General features: G+C 35.8%; 1 protein-coding gene and 1 long non-coding RNA gene across 2 annotated transcripts in view; one reads left to right on the top strand and one right to left on the bottom strand.

Annotated features, from left to right (window-relative positions):
* Positions 1-15,621, top strand: part of LOC109248590 (bifunctional heparan sulfate N-deacetylase/N-sulfotransferase 3) — a 182,764-nt gene extending 167,143 nt beyond the window's left edge. The window contains exons 13-14 of the mRNA XM_053901285.1: positions 7,868-7,970; positions 12,838-15,621. Coding sequence (XP_053757260.1) covers positions 7,868-7,970; positions 12,838-12,957 — 223 coding nt within the window. The 3' untranslated portion in view covers positions 12,958-15,621. The remainder of the gene's footprint in view (positions 1-7,867; positions 7,971-12,837) is intronic.
* Positions 1-22,690, bottom strand: part of LOC109248620 (uncharacterized) — a 249,515-nt gene that overhangs the window by 61,034 nt on the left and 165,791 nt on the right. The window lies entirely within an intron of this gene.

Raw genomic sequence — 22,690 nt, 5'->3', positions numbered from 1 at the left:
AACTGTACTGATAGGTTTTTTTCTGTGGTGCTTTGGACATATTGAGGATCACTGGGGGTCAAACAAAATGTATGTTCTCAGGAATGTCATTTATTGCTTCATATTTTTTTCTGCTAGTGATAGTGAAGACTAGATCTTTGGTACTTAAAAAAATAATTAAACTCCTCTAAGAATGTACTGAACTCCAAGCAGATATGGATTCTCAACTAATCACATAAATCCAGTTTTTTGCACATAGTAGAATAAATTAATTAAACCAGGTCTACACAAAGACTTTACTGAACAGGCTTGGCATGAAAGAGTACTCCAATTTAGGCACTCTATAAACTGATTATCTTCAATATAAAAAAGTCCCTATTTCAAAATTATTTTCAAGAAAAATGTCAATCAGCTTCCATTGTCAAGAGGGTTATTTATTCCTTTCCACAATTGCTAACAAAAGTACTCAAGAGTTCCAAATTTCATACACTCATTGGATAGTCTATGATGCCTTAAAATGACATAGTACTGTCATCATGAATTTTAAATGACGTATTGAATATGAAAAAAAATCTGATTTTCTTGGTCAGAATGGATGTGATTTAAATAAGCAGTATAAGTTTTAAACAATATAAATAGGAACTTCTCATTCAATTATGGTAATCAGCATTTTACAATTCTAGTTCAACAAAACCTTATGCCTAAATTGTAAATTGGATTGATATACTGACGTCATTTTAGCTTTCATGTAGTGTGTTACATAGTGTTTTAGAGCCAACTGATCATTTGAGAGAAAGCAGTAAAAATAATGTGTAGCATGGAATTTTGCTACTTTGTATAAAGTAAAAGGAAAAGTATAATTTTTTTATTTTTCCATGAATATATGCTCTAATAGTTCTACCTAGCCATCAATGTTCATGACAAGAGGTTTCACCCTTAGAAATACTAGTTAAGGGGAGCCTGGGTGGCTCAGTGGGTGAGGCGTCTGATTTCGGCTCAGGTCTTGATCTCACAGCTGGTGGGTTCGAGCCCCACATCGGGCTCTGTGCTGACAGCTCAGAGCTGGAGCCTGCTTCGGATTCTGTATCTCCCTCTCTCTCTCGGCCTCTTGCCTGCTCACACACTGTCTCTCTGTCTCTTAAAAATAAATAAATATTTACAAAAAAAAAGAAAGAAAGAAAGAAATACTAGTTAAATACCTGAACCTGATATCTTTATTTCTCAGTTAACCTGTTTGTAAACACAAAAGAGACCAGATTGAGTTATATCAATTTTTAATATTAATTTACTGTAAAAACTTTAATAAATGGACAATAAGAATTTGAAGGCCAGGGGTAAATAAAGACTGTGGGTTTGGTTCGGTTCTGTGGATGGGGCTTGACAGTCATAAAGAATTGAAGCTGCCTCAAAATTCAAGAAGCACTTCAATTGTTTCTTTTTTTTTTTTTAATGTTTATTTATTTATTTTGAGAGACAGAGCATGAGCAGGGAAAGGGCAGAGAGAGAGAGAGAGAGAGAGAGAGAGAGAATTCCAATGTGGGGCATGAGCTTATGAACTGTAAGATAATGACCTGAGCCAAATCAAGAGTCAGACACTTAATAGACTGAGCCACCCAGGGACCCCAAGAAGGACTTCAGTTGTTTCTAATACCATTTCCCTGGCAACCAAATTTATATTCACCAGGAAGTCTTTCCCATCCCATTTTAGATGACTCTTTGTAAAAATGTGCCACATTAAAACCTTTTTTAGTAGCAAAAAAAAAAAAAAAAATAGTAGCCACAATAGGGGTTCCAGGGTCATGATCTTGCAGTTAGTTTGAGCCCCATGTTGGGCTCTGTGCAGACGGCTGGGAGCCTGGAGTCTGCTTCAGATTCTGTGACTCCCTCTCTCTCTGCCCCTCCCCCACTCGTGCTTTGTCTCTGTCTCTCAAAAAATAAATAAATGTTAAAAAAAAAATTTTAAGTAGCCATGATAGCCAAAATGTGTTGTTCCCTAGACTACCCATGAAAGAGCATCTAGCAGTGGTTAGTAGTGAAAGAGAAGATAGTCTGCTCCAATTTCCTATGATGAATTTGTTTTTCAGAGTGTTCATAACTTTTCAAAATCAATATGCATGTATATGTTCTACATTTAAATGTTTACATATATTGCTTCATACCAACACTAGGTGTGAGAGGTACTATTAGCTCCATTTTTCAGCTAAAAAAAAACAAAAAAACAAAAAAACAAAAAACAAACAAACAAAAAAAACGGGCACAGAAAGCTAAGCCAAAAGTCACTCAGCATATAAATTGAGGAGTCAGGACTGAAACTCAGCCAATCCACTGGAGCCTGCACTTCCAATCTATTAAGCTCTTCGAGTTGGCATGAGACGCTACAACTAGAGAAAAACAATATTATGAATTTTTATTAATGGATAGTACACCAACAGGAAGTACTTTCTTTAAAAGACTGAAACCTTAAAATGAGCGTTTGAAGTTGTCTCAGACTGTATTATAAAAGAATCCATCTTCAGATGCACAATCATTCTGCATAATAAATGTACAATCACAGTGATATGATTAAGTTAAAATCACACTGAAACACCACTAGAATGGTTGTAATCCAAAAGGCAATACCAAATGTTAGCAAGAATGTGGAGAAACTAGAACCCTCATATACTGCTGATAATAATGTATAATAATATGGCAACTTTGGAAAAGCAGTTTTGCAGTTCCTTAAAAATTAAACACAAGCTTACAAATAATCCAATTCTACTCTTAGGAGTCTACCCCAAGAGAAATGAAAACCTACATCCAACAAAGACTTGTTCACAGAAGCATTATTAATAATAGCCGAAAAATGGAACCAATCCAAATAGTCACCAACCAGTAAATGGATTAACAGAATTTGGCATATCCACACCAGGAAAAAAAAAAATGGGGTGGAGGAGGATGTCCAGAAAAGACATATTAGAGACTGAAAACAGATCAGTGCTAGCCTGGGGCTGGAGGTGACAGCAGGGATTGTCCCTAGTGGGCTCTAAAGGTTTTGGGGGAATTATAGAAATGTTCTAACACTAGATTGCGGTGATAGCTATACAGCTATATAAACTTGCTACAAATCACTTAATTGAACACTTAAGATAGGTGTTATGATAAGTAAATTAAACCTCGAAAACTGTTAAAAATAAAATGGGCATCAGCAAAATGGTTCATTAAATCATAAAAGCATGTGTGTAGAGAGGAAATTGATTAAGAAAAAAAAAGCTAACAAAAAATAACTTCTGTGTTTGTTCCATAACACCTACATGATGGTGTTTTGGTTTTGAGATTTACCTGCATTGTTTTCAGTTCACTATTCTCCCATGGAAATGTTACTTCAATTTAAAGGCATTTTAAACATGCTTGAACCTTCTAAGTATAATTTGAATATTCCCTAGGATTCACCTGCCCAAGGGTAAAATTAAGGCCACATTATCATTAATATAGGAATGTTGCCAGTTGGAGGCTGAATCGTTGGAGAACTTTGATTGTCCCTACCTACATGTCTCTTCCAGTTATTTCTAGACATCAAGGTGATATTTTATAGATATTTAAGAGCCAATCCATTCTTGTTTTACTCTAATTCAACAAAGTTTTATTGAATGACTACTATGTGCAAGACTCTGGGATACAATGATTAACAAAGTATCTCTTCCTCCAGGAACGGCTAACTGTAGCGGTAAACAACACATAAAACTTATTTACTTTAAAGAAGGGTCCTAGCCACGTCTAGTGCCTACACTTTAAAAAAGGATGTTTCTTGCTGTTCCATCAGATATCAGTGCCTGCAGTAACAGGATTAATCTTAAGGGGTTACTGTTGATATTCTAAACAGATGTAGGGAGATCTTTCTCCATTTTCTATCAAGCTTCTTCATGTGAGCTATGAAATTGCATTGTTGATGTCTTCAAACTCATAAGGTCAACATCAATCCCTTCACCTGTAGCTCAAGTCACCTGGAAAATAAACATGATCTCCCTTCTGCATTTCTCTTCCTTTCTTTTCCACTCCAGTACACATATGTCATTGCCTATGAACATATGCATACAGATGCCTGGGCTATATGTCACACACACACACACACACACACACACACACACACACACACACACACACAGTTTTTTTTTTTTTCCTCAATAAAGCCAAGCATGACAGCCTGCTGCATAAGATGTAACCAATTAGCAGAGATGAAAGAAAAACCTATTTTTATTTTGATTCTTAATTATATTATGTGTGAAGTTCAGTGTGTCTTTTAAAAACAATGTTCTGTCCTAAGGCATATGTATGTTCCAGACATGTATCTAGAGTTAGGTATATTATTAAAAATAATAATAATGGTCTGGATTCTGAATTTTGATCACTTAAATACTTAAAATGAGTCAGAATTCAATTGTAGAAATTGTTAAGGACAAAATGTTTATGAAAAATACTATATCAATAGCAGATTTCCAGAAATTTTGTTGTATTAGAACTTCCCAGCTTTCCAAGTGCCTGAGTGGCTCAGTCGGTTAGGCATCCGACTTTGGCTCAGGTCATGATCTCATGGTCTGTGAATCTGAGCGCCACTTTGGGCTCTGTGCTGACAGCTCAGAGCCTGGAGGCTGCTTCAGATTCTGTCTCCCTCTCTTTCTGCTCTTCCCCTGCTCACATTCTCTCTTTTTCAAAAAAATAAAGTAGAAATATTAAAAAAAGTAGAACTTCCCAGTTTTCAAATGAATGAATGAATGAATGAATGAATAAAAGAACTTTCCAGATTTCATGTACAGATTATTTAAGTAATAGTCTTTATTAATGCTTTTTTTTTCTTGTGCCTCTGAATATGGGACTACTTTATTCAGTTGTCTTACTGATTCAAACAAGAATATAAATAACATGAAGACATACCATGTTGTGTCCTGATCTCACACAATTGTGTCAGTAATGATGAGAAATAGGCTTTGCATAAGTGGGATGTGAATCATCCTTTAGTGTCTCTAATATCCAAACCAGTACAGAGGCAGAAATCTAGGTTTGCAATCTTTTCACAGGGCTATGTTATAAAAACTCTAGATTAGCTACATAAAGAGTACCTTCCAAATCACATCCATACATATACATACACAGTCACAGTATAATTTGAAATCAGATTTATTGATGTAAAATTCATATTTAATAAAATCTACCTATTTTAATGTACAGATTGATGAATTTTGACTTATGCGTACATTGTATACACGACCACAATCAACATATAGAACGCTTCCATTAATCCAAAAAGTTTCCTCGTGCTTCTTTGCAGTCAATCCTTTTCGCCTCACTCCTGGTCCACTAGCAACCAATGACCTACTTTCATTTAGCATAGTGCTTTTGAGATTCCTCCCTGTTGTTACATCTATCAGTAATTAGCTCTTTTTTTAATCATTATTATTCCACTTTATGGATATAACACAATTTGTTCATCCTTTCATTAATTGATAGGCATAGGGTTGTTTCCATTTGTGGCTACAACAGACATTTGTGTACAGATCTTTGTATGGACATGTTTCATTTCTCATGGGTAAACACCTTAAAATGGGGTTGGTGGGTCATATAGTAATTATATACTAAGATATATAAGAAGCTTTCCAAAGTAGCTGTAATATTTTAATTTCTACCAAAAAGGTATAGCAATTCTAGAGGTTCCACATCTTTGCCAACACTTCATATTAGTCTTTTTAAACTGTTGTTCTAGTGAGCGTGTAGTGGTATTTCATTTGTGATTTTAATTGGAATTTCCTTAATGACTAATTATGTTAAGCAATAATTCCATTTGTTTATTGGTCATTCACATATGTTTTTTTTTTTTTTTCTTTTTTTTTTTTTTTTTTTTAATTTTTTTTTTTAACGTTTATTCATTTTTGAGACAGAGAGAGACAGAGCATGAACAGGGGAGGAGCAGAGAGAGAGGGAGACACAGAATCTGAAACAGGCTCCAGGCTCTGAGCTGTCAGCACAGAGCCCGACACGGGGCTCGAACTCACAGACTGTGAGATCATGACCTGAGCCGAAGTCGGACGCTTAACCGACCGAGCCACCCAGGCGCCCCCACATATGTTTTTTTGATGAAGTATCTGTTCCAAACTTTTACCCAATTTTTATTGGTATTATCATCTTTTTTGTTGAGTTGAATTATATATTGTGATACAAGTCCTTTATTATGTTTTACATATGTAGTCCAGTCCTATGTTTTACAAATACCTTTGTCCAATCCATGGTTTCTCTTTTAATTTTCTTAAGTGTTTTAGAAAAAAAGTTTTTAGTTTTGATGTGTCCAAAATTATCATTATTCTTCTTTTAGCATTCACCTTAAGAAATATTTGCCTAAAGGGGTGCCTGGGTGGCTCAGTCGGTTGAGCTTCCGACTTCACCTCAGGTCATGATCTCACAGTCTGTGAGTTTGAGCCCCACATCGGGCTCTGTGATGCCGGCTCAGAGCCTGGAGCCTGCTTCGGATTCTGTGTCCCTCTCTCGCTCTGCTCCTCCCACACTCATGCTCTGTCTCTCTCTCTCTCAAGAATAAATAAAACATTAAAAAAAAAATCTTTGCCTAAATAAAGGTTACAAAGATTTTCTGTGTTTTGTTTTTTTAATGTTTATTTATGTTTAAGAGAGCGTGAGCGAGGGAAGGGCAGAGAGAGAGGGAGACACAGAACCTGAAGCAGCCTCCAGACTCTGAGCTGTCAGCACAGGGCCTGATGCAGGGCTCGAACTCATGAACAGTGAGATCATGACCTGACCTGAATCCGGATGCTTAACCAACTGAACCACCCTGTGTTTTCCCTATGTGTCTTTCCTGTTTACTTTGAGAATTTTTATAGATTTACCTCTTAAGTTTAGGTCTAGGATTGACTTCAAGTTAATTTTTTTATACAGTGTAAGTAAGTGTCAATATTCATATTTCCCATATAGATATCCAATTTTTCCAGATTAATTCATTTAAAACACTGTTCTTTCCCATCAAATTTACTTGGCACCTATTTTTTAAAATCAACTGATTGTAGATGTGTTGGTCTATTTCTGACCTTTATTTTGTTTGAAGCCCTGCATAGGGCTCCACAATGACCATGTAGAGCCTGCTTGGGATTCTCTCTCTCTCCCTCTCTCTGCCCCTCCCATGCTCTCTCTCTCTCAAAATAAATTAACTTTAAAAAAAATAAAAAGTAAAAACATTTTGGTGAACTAAAACATAAGTTTAGTATGTTAACTAATTGGAATTAAAATAAAAACAAAAAATATACTAAAAATAATAAATAAAATATAAATTTAATGTGCTACTGTTATTTTGATTACAATTATGCCATGCAAATCCACATTTATAGGTACAGTTACTTTAATACAGAGCTCATACCGAAATAAGAAAGTGCTCTGGAAGAAAATTAAATGGATTATAGCCAGAAAATGCTAAAATTAGTCACTCCATAGCACACCAAAACCCTTTCTTTTCTATTAGTCTGCAATTGTATGGTACAAGTACTATGTAAGTCCATAAATATGGATGAAACCTGACTTGTCATTTCTAAACCCTACACAGGAAAAGAACTGACTTGAAATTTATAAAACTTTTTCCTTCCAGAGGAATAAGGTAGGCTTATTAATTTCTATTAATAGGAGACCTTCTGCTGACAATTTTTCTATTAGGAATCTGGCAAACTCACAAATATGACAGATGGACTCAGAATTTAGAAGTATGCCAAAAGACTTTATGCAAAATGACTTAGTCAAAAAATATACCAGTTTCTCTGGTTATAGATTAAGATCCAAAAATATATTCATGTTTTTGGTCATTATGTCTTAGAAATTGCTTGCAAAATACTTTTTTGTGCTTTGTATTTTGAATTGTTTTTAGGTTTGATTCTCATAAAGGCTTCTGGTGTCAGTTATTGGAAGAAGGTAAAACAAAATGCCTTGGAAAAAGCAAAGGAAGAAAATACCCTCCAATGGATCCTGATGTAAGTACAGAGCTTATAAATGCAAACTAAATAAGCAAACAATAAGTAATACGTATTTTTTTATGAAAGTAGTTATAATAAAAATGTAGCCCCTCCAAAAACTAAAAGTGATATTTGTATTTCAATGTATCCAGGTTGCTTGTTTTGATTTTTCCAGTGATATATTACCTGTCATGCAAGAATAAAGGAAAACAACAGAAGTTTCTATTTTGAAGTAGAATAAAGAAGGCAACATCTCATGACAAAAAGTATGAAACATTCACAAAAATTTTAGCACTAAAAATGTTACCTGAAACCAAGACAGGAAATACATCAACTGGAAATTGAAAGTAGGACCAAAAGATTTCTATTTTTTTCCCACTAAGTTACTCTATAGTAGTAAGTGTGGCCTGCATAATATTTCTTTGGTGGTTTTCTTTGGTTGATTTTAAAATTTACCTTTGGAGTACTATGAGAAAAATCCTTACACATTAATAGGAACTAAAGGGCAATTTCTATGATATTTCAAGAATCTAATATAAAATATATCATTTTCATTTATGTCAAAGCTATGTATTATATTTATTAAAACTAAAATGCTTAAAAGACACTGTAGAACATCTTTCGTAGCATTTTATTTTACTCCTATCATACACAGACATACTGAGACATACTATTAGATTTTGTGGTAAAGAAAGAGAAGAAAAGCCAAACTTTTAGGATATCAATACTTCTATACCTCTCAACAAGGTTTCTGTGTAATAAATTCTGGACTGTTTTTAACTCAGACACTTCTAACACCAAATGTGTAGAGTTTCATAGCAAGCAATGATGCAAATTTATGCAATACAAATAGGTATCCTACAATTTAACTCAATTGTGATACTTATTACCCCAAATTAGTGTAGACACCACAGGTAAACGGCTTACTACCATAAGACTGCCCTCCCTTCAGGCTCCAATAGCAAGTAATGGGTTTCCAGGTTACTGACTTGTGTCCAAAGTGGCCACAAATCAAAGGCTGTCATGACCCCTTCCTCAGGTTTTATAATTTGCCATAACCATTCACAGAACCCAGGAAAACACTTTTACTTTCTATTCTTATAAAGCATATAAATGAATAGCCAGATGAAAAAGTGCATAGAACAAGGTCCAGAAGGGTCGTAAGCACAGGAGCTTCTCTCTGTGGAGTTTGGGGTGTGCCACTCTCCCAGCACATGGGTGCCTTTACCAATCCTGACATTCTCAAGTCCTTCATTGAAGGTTTTTATGGAGCTTCCATTTATGGAGGCACAATTGATTAAATCACTGGCCATTAGTAATTAACTGGATCCACAGTCCCTTTTCCTTATTTGGAGATCAGAGGGGAGTGCTGAGTTCCAACCCTCTAAGCATGTGTTTGGTTCCTCTAGGAACCATCCCCCGCCTGAAGTCACCTCATTAGCATAAACTTAGGTATGGTTGAAAAGGGCTTATTATGAATAACAAAAGATACTCCTCTCACCCCTATTACTCAGGAAATTGCAAGGGTTTTAGGAGCTCTGTGCCAGGAACCAGAGATGGAAACCCAACACATATATTTCTTATATCACAGTATCATGTATATACTAGGTTTATTTGAAGGAGTAGAAGTGGTTGATTTTATGCAAATAGTGACCAGAGGAAAGGGAAGAGTAAGAAGCCTTCACAGAGATCACGGAAGCACAAATGTGTAGAACGGATGAGAGCAGGCAGTACCGTCACCACACTGCTTCTCTTCCTATTACAGAAAAATGTCAGTACCCAACTGTCACCAAAACATCATAGAAGACATTTAATCCAGGTAAATTAAGAAAGCTGTTGGCCTCCTTCTACTTGTACTTGGTTTGTGAAAATACAGTATAGAAAAAGAATAAAAACTGACATTCTAAATTAATACCACTAAAATCTATTCTCTCTCCAAATCAAAAGTATGTAATAGACTCTTTAATAATAGGCAAATAAAATACCTGATCTTAAATGTATTATATGATTCCTTCTTTTTATTATGGTTTTATATTATATAAGTATATATTATAATCTCCTCATGAGTTTGCATGAAATAGTCAGATTATATTGAGATATATTAGCATATCTCTTATCTGTGATTTTACCATCTAAAAAATTCCCCCTTATGAATGAGTGTCAGATAACAACGTATGTGCAATAAGTCTTGTGTACGACAAAGTTCTGTTCTGGTAACTTTTGGCCCGAATATATTAGATTCCAAAATAGAACATATTGTATTTTGCAAATCTCATAACATTTATCTTGCCATAATGAGGGAGCAGAGCAACAAGAGGAAAGAGTTACTTGATTAAGGTGACAGGATTATGGGGACACACATACACACATAATAGGGCACAGGACTAGGGTTATCTACATAGGCAGCACTGACAGAGGCAGCCAGGGTTAAAAATGATGCCCCAAAGGCCAATAAGTTGAAGTGAGTTTGAGATAATCCTCAGTATCAGACATTCAATCCAAACTCCAAAGGGATGGAGAGTAGAAGTGGATCCTAGGAGATTCAGTTCCAGAGTTAGTTAAGATGTTGGACAATCACTTGCTCTGTGGAAAGTTTAGGGAGCAGGCTGGCAGGAACTGGGTAGCCCCAGGCTGCTGTTGTTCCAAGCAGGACTTCAGTCATAAAGAGAAATAGCACAAAGTGAGCCATTAAGAGAGAACATAATGGGGAAGTTCAGAAACTCAAACTCTGCACAAAGACCTAGGGTTCATCCCTAGATTCCAGGTCTGGCTGGCAGCAAAGGAGGCACAGAATGATCAGGTTCCCAGAGGTAGATATCTGGGAAATATAATTTATCTTTACCTTTTTCGTTTTTTTTTTTTTTCTTTTTCATTATTTATTTATTTTGACAAAAAGAGAGCATGAGTGGGGAGAAAGAGAGAAAGAGAGAGAGAGAGAGAGGGAAAGAGAGAATCCCAAGCAGGCTCCACACTGTCAGTGCAGGCTCCATGCAAGGGGCTTGATCTCATGGACCATGAGATCATGACTTGAGCCAAGACCAAGAGTCAGACGCTTAACCAACTGAGCCACTCAAGAGCCTCTAGCTCTACCTTTTTCTTTTGCCTGAATATGCCAGCTGGGCCTGTTGGTGGTTTTAGAGCCAATGACTGAGGGAAAAACAAGAGCAGAAATGAGACAGAGTGACACTTAAATCACACAGTGGTTTGGATTCTCCTTTGATCACAGTAATGGTTAGACTATAGCACAAATATTCTATTTAATTCCAATGAGCATGATTCCCATAAAAATTACGCTTACTTTGAAATTACCAATACAAAATGAGGCTTTTTTTCTATAACATTTAAAATGGAGTACCAGATATGACATTTTAAAAGATAGCACAAGGAATTAAATAAAAACTTTTTAAAGGTTCAGCTCAACCAAAAATCTCAGAATAGTACAAAGCCAGGAGGTACAGATACAGCTGCAGAAATCCTCCCTTTTACAACATTCCTAACAACAGGGGCGCCTGGGTGGCTCAGTCTGACTTCAGCTCAGGTCATGATCTCACAGTCTGTGGGTTTGAGCCCATCATCAGGTTCTGTGCTGACAGCTCTGAGCCTGGAGCCTGCTTCGGATTCTGTGTCTCTCTCCCTGCCCCTCCCCCCACTCATGCTCTGTCTCTCTCTCCCTCAAAACTAAACATTAAAAAAAATTAAAATTAAAAAACATTCCTAACAACAGTAATCCAACCTATTTATGAACCCCGTGAAATGCCACATATAGCATAGCCCTTTCCATTTTTGGCAGTTTCAATTACTAAAATATTTTTTCTTTGTTGAAGCAAAATCTGTCCCCCACTAAGTCAGGATAGTTTGCAAGGCATTCTTTTCCTTCCTTGGGTGAAATCATTCAAATATAGGTTAGAGGTTTACCTACTGCATTTTTTTTTTTTTTTTGACAGAGAGAGAGAGAGAACAGGAGAGGGGCAGAGGAAGAAGGACTGAGGGAGAGAGAGATCTTAAGAAGCCTCTCCTCCCTAGCACAGAGTCTGACATGGGGTTTGATCTCATGACCCATGATGGTGAGATCATAACTTGAGCTGAAATTAAGAGTTGGTCACTTAACTGACTGAGCTACCCAGGTTCTCTTACCTACTGCATTTTTAAGCTTACTTTTAAGCTTTATATGCCTTAAAACATCTTTTAAGACAGTATTATGGGAGTGCCTGGGTAGCTCAGTTGGTTAGGTGACCAACTCTTGATTTTGGCTAAAGTCATGATCTCATGGTTCATGAGTTCAAGCCCTGTGACAGGCTCTGTGCTAACAGCACATAGCCTGCTTGGGATTCTTTCCCTCTCTCTCTCTGTCCCTCCCCCACTCTTGCTCTTTCTCTCTCAAGATAAATAAACATTAAAAAAAAAAAGGATTGTGTACCTTCCAAATCTAAACACAAATTAATGATGACAAAGGAGTATTTTATATTATGGATGTACCAAACTAACATTCTCCAAAGCTAGGATGATTTTAATAGAGCATAATATTAAACCCAATCAATTGTTACAGCTATTTTTCAAGCAACACGATTGAGTTAACATTTAATTCTGCACAAAGAAATCACATGCTTAATACAAAAGCTCTTTCCCTTGTAAAAACAGTGGATGTATGGGGCATGCTCTCTCTCTCTTAAAAATGAATAAACGTTAAAAAAAAAAGTGTATGTATGTAGAGTGTCTATTTTGAGGAAGAGAGTCACTGTGTTCATGTTGTGCTAAATAAATAGCCCACATTCTTAATATAAATTTCAACCCGGGTATGGTATACTTGATGCAGATTTAAACATCATCAAAATATATGAAGTATGCTTTAATCAACAAAGTGAAATGTACTTTTATGTCCCACCAGAGCAGAGCATTTCTATCAAGCTACTACAGAGATCACAACGTGGAACTCTCAAAGCTACTGCACAGACTGGGGCAGCCTCTGCCATCCTGGCTCAGACAGGAGCTGCAGAAAGTGAGATAGCACTGAGAAAACTCCTTGAGAATCCATCTTCTATGTGACATTCACCTTTCCCAAAGCTTCCAGAAGCTACCAAAAGGCTGTTTAAAAATATACCTCTTCAAATGAGAAAAAAGAACAAAGTTCCTTCCATGTGCTGGCATGTGGATGATTGGGGGGAAAAAAAAGAAAAGACAAAATATCTGTTATGAGCCTTGAGGCCTATGGCCTTTCTCTTAATCCATATCTGAGCCTGTGGGATTATTGTAGACTACTGTGCACACATGTGGAAGTCAACTGCAACCGATATAAGTATCAAACACAAATGCAGAATTGTCCATTTCATAGTAATATTTACTGTTTTATATATCAACTAAGATTGTGTCTCTGTAGGTCTTTAGAACACTGTTTGCCTGTATGATGTTTTCTTATTCTTTGATTCTATAAAGTGTCCTACAAAACGAGAAGCAAAAGAAACATCATAATGTAGCATAAAATGCCAAAGGCATAATACCCATGAAAAATGCTTGCCAAGATATAAATCCACTGAATATTTAGAAAGAATTGTAAATGACCATTTGTGCTAGATCAGAGAGTGGAAAGGTTATGTATGAGGTTTATGTGCATCAAAATAAAAAGGTAAGTGCTATAGCAAAACAAAAGTGATTTTTCATACACATACTCTAGTGCATTTATGTAAAAATTAATGACTCCTCTGTCATAATGTAATTGTTATACTGAGATACATTGTAAAGCCATTGAGAGGTGTATGGAAACACACTGAGTATACCAAAACAGTAAATAATAATGCAAAGTGTACTCACTGAATCCTGTAAAAGGGAGAAATTATAGGGGTCTCAAGATATATTATTGACAGTTTAAATCCTCTTTTTGTGAGCTACAAATCTACTCCAATAGTCCTCACTGGTTCTACAGAAATACTTGCACAGAATGTGAGGGATGTGTCATCTACAGAAACATATTGACTTTTAAAAGTGAATAACTTTTTTTAAAATTTTCCCCAGAACAAAATCTATTAAAGGAAAACTAAGCACAGTGTCTCTAGATGATATGTTATTTATTTACTTTTAAATTATAGAAAAACTACATTTTTCCAGAGAGTTTAAAATGAAATTGTGATATAGAGATTTGTAACAAAAAAAAACCCCACTGACATATGATTTATAATCTGATATTTCCCATGATACTTTCAATATAAGGCAGAAAAAATAAGCAGGGCTAAGTCCCATTTTTTAAAGAATATTTGGTGTATTCTCTTGTGGAGGACAATAAAACATAGTTAAATTTATGGATTATCTACTAAATTAAATAGAGGAGGTACAACGATGAGGTAGACACGATTCCTAAAATATATTTACGCTTAGGTTTTAAATGATCATATGACTAATCTTAAAAAAAAAATAATCATACTTATTGACCTCTGCTTATATTTACTTAATTTTTAAATTCACTATACACATAAAAAAAATCAAGTAGTACATAAATTCCCTGCTATGATTATATAAGCTTTTAAAAATATTATGAAAAGTATGGTCAGAAGAAAAAAAAAAAGATACCCAAAGAAGAGCTACAACCCAAATATTTTCCTTGTCGTTACAATGTGTAAAACTAAACTCTATCAATTATTTGCTAATTAAAAACAAATTTTGAGATCCTTCCACTTACTACAAATTTGTTAAATTACATTATAATTATTAATTAAATATTTTTTAAAAGTTTTATGTACCCAAATGATACACTCATTTTTTAACAAACAAGCTAATAGCCAAAAGAAATGGAGAAAGAACAAGTTTTTAAGGCCCCTACAGTAAAAGAAAATCAGAGTCATTTGGACAAATACGGTAAACTCAGTCTCCATGCTTACTGCTGCCTTTCTCAAAGCAGCACTTGCCCAGCATGGTAGGGAAATGAGTGTAGTCTTTCAACTCCACTAATTTAAGAAAATTGGCTTGAGAGGGGCATGTGTGGTGAGAACAGGCGCCAGCAGTTACATATGGTATCGTGCTTTTATTTTGACAACATTTCTACTTGATAAAAACAGAAAAAGAAAAACTGATACATTTATGTTTTAATGATGAGATGTGCATTTAAATTTCTAAACAAAGCTGCTAATGGCATGATTTTGTCTAGGTAAACTGAGTTAGCTCTACAGCCCACCCTTTAAGATAAATGTTAAAAAAAGCCCTACTGGATGCTTGTATAATGAAAGAAAAAGGAAGAGGTCATACCAAAATTGACTCATTCACAGTACAGGTATTATGCTGTCCATAGAAGCAAACTTTTGAAAGAATTCTTGACCACTCAATGTATCTTGGAGGCAACATCAAATTCTAGAGGACATACATACTTTCTACATTATATACTCTGGCTGATTATTACACTATTCTAAAAGTAACAAATACATACGAGAAAAGAATGAGAGCTAATGTGATTTAAAACTAGCTTTGTATAGAATTCCTTTTTCATTGCTTAAAATTGGAACTTCCTTAGGAAGAAATGAAATGGTTATTTTAATGTTTATAGCTATGATATTCTTGTCATTCACATTGAATGAAAATTACTGGAAACATTTTTTCTCTGAGTTTTTTAAAATAAAAAACCTGGATATAATTCTGATAGTAGCATGGTACCTCATATATACAACAATAAACTGTGATAAGAAAATGAGGAGCTTGGGCCTGATGATTTTAGGTAATAAGTACATATTTGATTGTTTGTGTTTGCCTGGGACAGAGTGGGAAGTGGTTATAAAACACAGGTGCCACCAATATAACTCAAAATGGAAAGATAGATAAGAAACCTCCAATTAGGAAATAAGTAAGTTTATTTTTAATAATATAACCTCCCACAGATCCTTCTAATCAATATTAGTGATTTTTTTTTTAGTGCTAATAGAAATAAAGCAACTCCTAGGGACACCCATGGGATCCTAGAGTAAGGGAATAAGAGAAACACACATGAGAACCTGAATGATTGCAACTTTTTTTACTCCCAGCACTCTGGTCTGCTTCCGACAAATGGGCTCCTTTCTTTAGAGCTTTAAAAGGTGATAGCTAGTCTCTCTTTTATTAAAAATCTGTCAAAACAAACAATGTCTGGTAAAAAAGAAAGAGAAAGGAAGGAAGGAAGGAAGGAAGGAAGGAAGGAAGGAAGGAAGGAAGGAAGGAAGGAAGGAACGGAAGGAACGGAAAGGAAGGAAGGAAGGAAGAAAGGAAGAAGGATAGGAAGGAAGGAAGGAAGAAGGAAAGAAGGAGAAGGAAGGAAGGAAGGAAAGGAGGGAGGGAGAAAGTGGAGGGAGTTAACCACATTTTCCACAAACATTTTCTTCTCTATTCCAGCCCTTTCTTTTCTAGATATCAGATTTTCTCATGTTGTAACTCACCCTATCACCCCCATCTACATACACCAATTGATTTCTGCATAGGTTTGTCTCCCACACACATAGTTCTCCAGTCTGGAATACATCTGACCTCCCTATTTTCTGTCTATATGTGTCATCCCATGTTCCATCTACTCCAGGCCCAACTAGTGACTGGTTAATAAACCAACCCCATCAACATTAGTGGCTTATAATGAATTATAACTTTATGCTTTCCAGAAATATCAGTACTATAATTTCTAAGACATATGTTTTAACCTGAAGTCTCTAACTAATGGGGAAGCACTGAACTGCTCAAATATTTTGGTACGAAGGTATTTCTCCAATTTCAAATTACACTCTATAGCTGACTTCTATTTTGCGCAAGTGGCTCTGCTTGGTTACCACCCACAACATAGCTGCTGCCTTCTACCTGCCCACCACACCCCGAGCACACACACCGATCCCCAAATAGATGGCAGTCATGGAAAGAACAATGACTACTTGTGGTGGATAATCCTTAAGAAATTATTTGTATTGGCTAGAAATGTTTACCTTCTCTTCACTTACTTTACCTAAGAGAAGACTAAATTTCAAAAGATCAAGCCATGTCTTGGTCACGCCAACATTTATTCCATTCCCAAGAATACCAAGACTCTACTTTCAGTATACCACTCACCTGTGGCCAAGGGTACCTAACAGAATTTGGGGGCCACTTCCCACCACCCAGTGCTACCACTAGTTCTTGCCATTTTTTTGTCCTCAATTTGTTGTCTATAAGAGTTCTCTATACATTCACTGCTGTTAAGAAATGTCACAAAGAATTTATTCAGTTATTTATTACTATATGAAATTTATTTTTTAACCTCTCCTTGCACCTTCATCCATTGATCCTATATGAATCTTAATCTTTGAGTTTCTATAATTTCTCAGCCTATTCCTAAAAGTTATAAATACAAAGACAGTAAATCACTAAAATTGGAACCCACTATATTTTCACCATCTCCTTTGGAGCATCTCTTAGAGAAAGTGATTTTGACTAGTGTCAATAAGTATTTAAGAAAGACATTTACTTGCCAGATTTAGGCAAATATTCTATTTGCCCAGCAAACCCTTTCAAGGAAATAAAAGCAAATTTTACAAATTCATTACTCGCAGCATAAAGTCTCCAAGATATTGTTAGGAAGAATGTATTTACCCACATTTTATCATACAGAAACTGAATTAAACTTAATGAAATGTGAAACATTTCCAAAACACACAGGATCTGTGACAAACCTTATATAAAACTGTCTACATCAAGCTGCTTCTTGGTTAGGAGGGAATAAATTAAGTACAGGAAATGCCTGCTGTCTACATATCTGATGCCAAAATGCTCTATTTCAAATCAATAACAAATGGATACCAGATCTTGCTTTTAAATATTATGCATAATTTATACAGTTGGACCAGAGAAGACTGGTCTTCTTTTCTCTATTTGGTAAATAATATTCTGAATCTTAATTTTTTTTTTTAATTTCAACCACTTTAAACAGAAATGGAATTTCAAAACGTTATATATTTCTAGGGCTCTAATGTATCTTTTTAGAACTTAATTAATGTCCTTCAAAGCAAACAAAACTTTTAAAGGTGCACAAAACATACCATCAGAAAATAAAGTCTACATCATAAGAAAATGAATATGTTCACAAACTTTTCAGAAGCTAAAGATTATAATTTTAAAAATAATAAAAGGTGATGAAAATATAATATTGACAAATTCTCACTCCCATCTGTGATCAACTTGATAAAGCCATATTGTTTCTATCCCGAATTAATTATAGAGATGTCCTTGGTGCGACTAAAATAGCAAAGAAGATAGACTGGATGTAATCCAATATCTGTTCTTAACTAAATAACATTGGATAGGTCACTTTCCCAATTGGGGTCTCAAATTCCCTGTCTGTTAATGGAAGTCAAATGTGATCACTGTAAACCAGTTTTCCCCTTGCTTTGTTTTCTCATCAGTTTTTATAACATTTGACTCTCCCTGTTTCACACATTATGCCACCGTGCAGAAGCCATGAATTATCTAGGTGGTAATATTGCACGCAGAGATTGAGTCTGGGAAGCTCAACTTCTCGTTCCTCACTTTTTTTTGGAGAACACTCTGGTTTGCTTTTGGCCTGTGGTAAGTGCAGCAGAAATCTATGTTTAAGTACATTATTAAAGCCACAAACATAACAAAAAGAGCTTAGAAACAAAAACAAAAATTATGGATTTTGGAATTATAGAATAATGGAGATAATCAACAGAACTTGAACAGAAAAGGTAAAAGCGAGTTACCTTTAATAAATGGGACTAGAGACCACCAGGGTGGCTCAGTCGGTTAAGTGTCCAACTTTGGCTTGGGTCATGATCTTCCGGTTAGAGTCTGAGCCCCGCTTTGGGCTCTGCACTGACAGCTCATAACCTGGAGCCTGCTTGGGATTCTGTGTCTCCCTCTCGCTCTACCCCTCCCCCACTCGCACTCTGTCTTTGTCTCTCTCAAGAATAAATAAGCATTAAAAAAATAATAATAAATAAATAAATAAATAAGACTAGAGTGTGGGATGAGGGAGAGATATTTGAATTTTTATTTCCAAATGTGTATACTATTTTTATCAGAACAATAATAATCTTTCATTAAAAAAAAAAGTCTAATATTCAGGACCAATAGTGGCCAATTTGCTGGGACCATCACAGAGGAAGAGATCTAAGCAGCAGCTGGCTTCAGCATCAGATACTGGATGATATCCAGGAGATTAATAGTTAAGACCTATGTCATGGTGCATAGCCTTACTTAGTACAGTAGTAAGATGGTTCTTTTTTTTTTTTTTTGTAATTTTTTTTTTTAACATTTTATTTATTTTTGACACAGAGAGAGACAGAGCATGAACGGGGGAGGGGCAGAGAGAGAGGAGACACAGAATCGGAAGCAGGCTCCAGGCTCTGAGCCATCAGCCCAGAGCCCCATGCGGGGCTCGAACTCAGGGACGTGAGATCGTGACCTGAGCTGAAGTCGGACGCTTAACCGACTGAGCCACCCAGGCGCCCGTAAGATGGTTCTTAAAGTATAGTCTGTGGACCTGTAGGAGAACAAAGTCCCCTTCATGGGGTCTGCAAGACCAAAACTATTTTCATAATAATACTAATTTATTATATTCCTTTGTCATTGTATTGATTTCCCCCCCCTAATTTTGCAATAGCAATAATGGGTAAAACTGCTGGTGCTTTAACATAATCCAAGGTAGTGACATCAATCTGTACTTGTAGTCATTTTATTCTTCACCACCACACATTCATTAAAAAAAAAAAAAGTCAGCTGCACTTAAGAATGCCCTTGAGGAAGAGGTAAGAATTATTAATATTATTAAATTTCAACCTTGAGTACCTGTCTTTTTAATATTTGCTGTGACAAAATGTAGAGTATGCCTAGAGCGTTTCTGTCACATATTGAAGTAGATCGTTGTCACAGAAAAGCACTTGAGCAACTGAGTTGCAAATTGAACTACTTTATTTTATTTTTTTTTTTAATTTTTATTCAGTATATTTAAACTAAAAGAAAACTAGCTACTTTATTTGTGGAGCATCATCTTTACTTGAAAAACTGACTGACAGAGAATTGTGGTTATGTAGACTTGAGTAACTGGCAGACATTTGTTTTGTAAATGAACAAAGTGGGCCTGTCCATTCAAGAAAAACAAATGACCGTATTTATTGCCAATGATAAAAAGTGAGCTTTCAAGTGAAAATTAGAATTCTGTAGAACTTGTATCTGCTACTTGTAACAGCAGACTAATATTTAAATAATTTTTCTGATGAGATTGATAGTGATATTAACAAATATTATTTTCTAATATTATATAATGAAATGTATCAACAGTTGAAAGATCTGCATAACTCGGTGAACCAATATTTTCCAAGTGACCATTGCATGAGGTTACAGAATCATTGCATATGGTACATCATTATAACAGTAAAAGATCAATTCTTAGGGTAAGACAAACTAATGGTTTTAAATGTAGCAGAACATGAAAAGTTCATTGATTTGGTTTCAAATTCTACATTACAAATATCCTTTAAGAAAATATCACTTATCAAGTTTTAATGTAGTATCAAGGAAAAATATACACAATATCTGAAAACTCCATAAATATACATTTCCTTTCCCAAGTACATATTTACATAAGGTCAGGTTTTCTTCATATACTGTGGGGAATAAGTTTAGGAATTCCCTGAGCTTGCACCAATGGGTTAACAATGCTTAGTGCAGAAAGCAGCCACAGGGCAAAATTACCCCCAGCTAGAACAAAAGTATAGAGCAGGAAGCCATTTCCATAGGAGGAAAGCACCCAAGAATAGGTAAACAGGTAAACAGGGTGAAAAACCACTGCAGCAGGGTGAAATTGCCTGGAACTAACTAGCAAAAAAAAAAAAAAAAAAAATTCCTTATTGACCCTGAGGTAGCATGCTCTATCTATCTTATTCCCTAGGCAAGTTAAGATAAACAGACACAGTGCCTGGTGCCTGCCATAAACAACCACCTTCTCGGTGCCAGGATTTTATTTTATATTGACCCAAACCCCTAACACCGCATACCTTCAAAACCCCCTTTCTCTCACACACTTGAGTTAATAATCACTGTTTCATTGTCTCTTTCAGCATGTCCACCACGTTTGTAAGCCTTCTGATCCTAATAAATACGGAGCAAAGACCCTTACTTGGGGCTCTTGTCTTCTCCCAGACATTACCCTCTCTGGTATTCAATTCTGTGTCCGCTCTCTTGCTGGACAAGAGAGAACTCCAGACACAAAGTCTGGGACAATATACTTCAACAAAAACAATGTATCAAAATGGGTTGAAAGCAAAAATAAATACAAGTATCCAGCTGTATTCTATTAAGCTAAACATTAAAGAGATTTGCAAATGCCACTATTTTTTTGTTGTTGTTGTTTTGGAAAACAGTTATTTTTCTTTGAAACTATGATCTTATTATGGATTTGCTCTTGTTACTTTGAAATTATTAATACTTTTTAATTCCTCAATTTTAATTTCTAATACAATAAATATTGATAGATATAACCCTTATAAATAAAAGCCCTTTGGAGTCCTCATAATATTTTAAAATGTAAAGGGATCCTCAGACCAAAAAGTGTGAGAGCTGCTGGCATAGGAGTTGGAAGTAATTTAAGTAGCAAAGGCCAAGATTTATACCATTAAACAATAAACTAGAAAAAAATAGATGGAAAGCCAGGCTACCTCTCCTATCACCTTCCCATTCCACTACCAGACTGGAAGTTTCCTGGATGGAAATTAAAAAATACTAGAAAGGGGAAAGAGAGATGTGTACGTGAGAATGAGTTTCTTCTCCCCCTGTCGTTTCTCCTTGCCACTAAAGTGAGTTTTGAAAATAAAAGGACGAGAGATCTGAGAATCCAAAAGTAGAGAAAGCTGTGCCCTACTTTCTAAAACTCTGCAAAGCAGCAACCTCCTCTATGTGCTCTGCCCACCAATAATGTGGGAGCAAAATAGTTAAACTAACACATGGTATTCTAAGCATATATGATCTAGGATGGCACAGCTTCCACAGTGGCACAGGAGAACATACAAAAGTTCCCATTCTCTATGGAAGTTGCAGAAATCACTAACAGGCCTTTAGATCCAAAGGGAGTGGGCAGCTATAACCAGGAGGACACCTAACAACCTTCCCAGACTGATGACTGTAGGGATGGGAGGAAACCAGACCATGGAAGCTAGAAGCCACTTACCAAAGACGGAACTCGATAAGGTTCATCCAATGCCAGCATAGGACAGATGACAGCTGAGGCCCAGACATCACCCTCTCACTTCATGTCCATTGTCATGACTACCTTGGGAAGAAAGGGAGAGAAAAATCCTGAATTTGACTGGGCTTTCCTAAAATAGACTTAAAAGTTCCTAGTGTTGAAATGTATCTCAAATGGGGACAGTTATTGAAAACTACATTTCTGCACAGGTTGTGGATTATGGGATTTATACCTACTATATAATAATTATATCCCAGGTTCAATTAGCAACAATGGAGACTCGGGGAAAACAGAAGTGACAGCCAGAGTTGAGACTATTGATAGACACAGCCTCAGTTAAGAAGAGTTGGAGTAGGCATAATGATGTAGTAGGTTTGAATCTGCAGACAGAGCACATCTGCAGACTCTGATCTTCCTCCAAAGTAATCTGCTCCATTCTGTGGTGAACACAGAGTAAGAGTCATGCCCTTATATAATATTGCCTTGAGAGTTGGCGGAATCTGTAAATAGGATAGTCACTCTCTCGATTAGCACATCCTACATTCAATCTGTCAAGAAATTCTATTGGCTC

Source organism: Panthera pardus, unplaced genomic scaffold, assembly GCF_024362965.1.
Source record: "Panthera pardus isolate Hobbes unplaced genomic scaffold, ASM2436296v1 HiC_scaffold_13, whole genome shotgun sequence".
In the NCBI taxonomy this organism is placed as follows: domain Eukaryota; kingdom Metazoa; phylum Chordata; class Mammalia; order Carnivora; family Felidae; genus Panthera; species Panthera pardus.
This window is presented reverse-complemented; position numbering and strand designations above follow the sequence as displayed.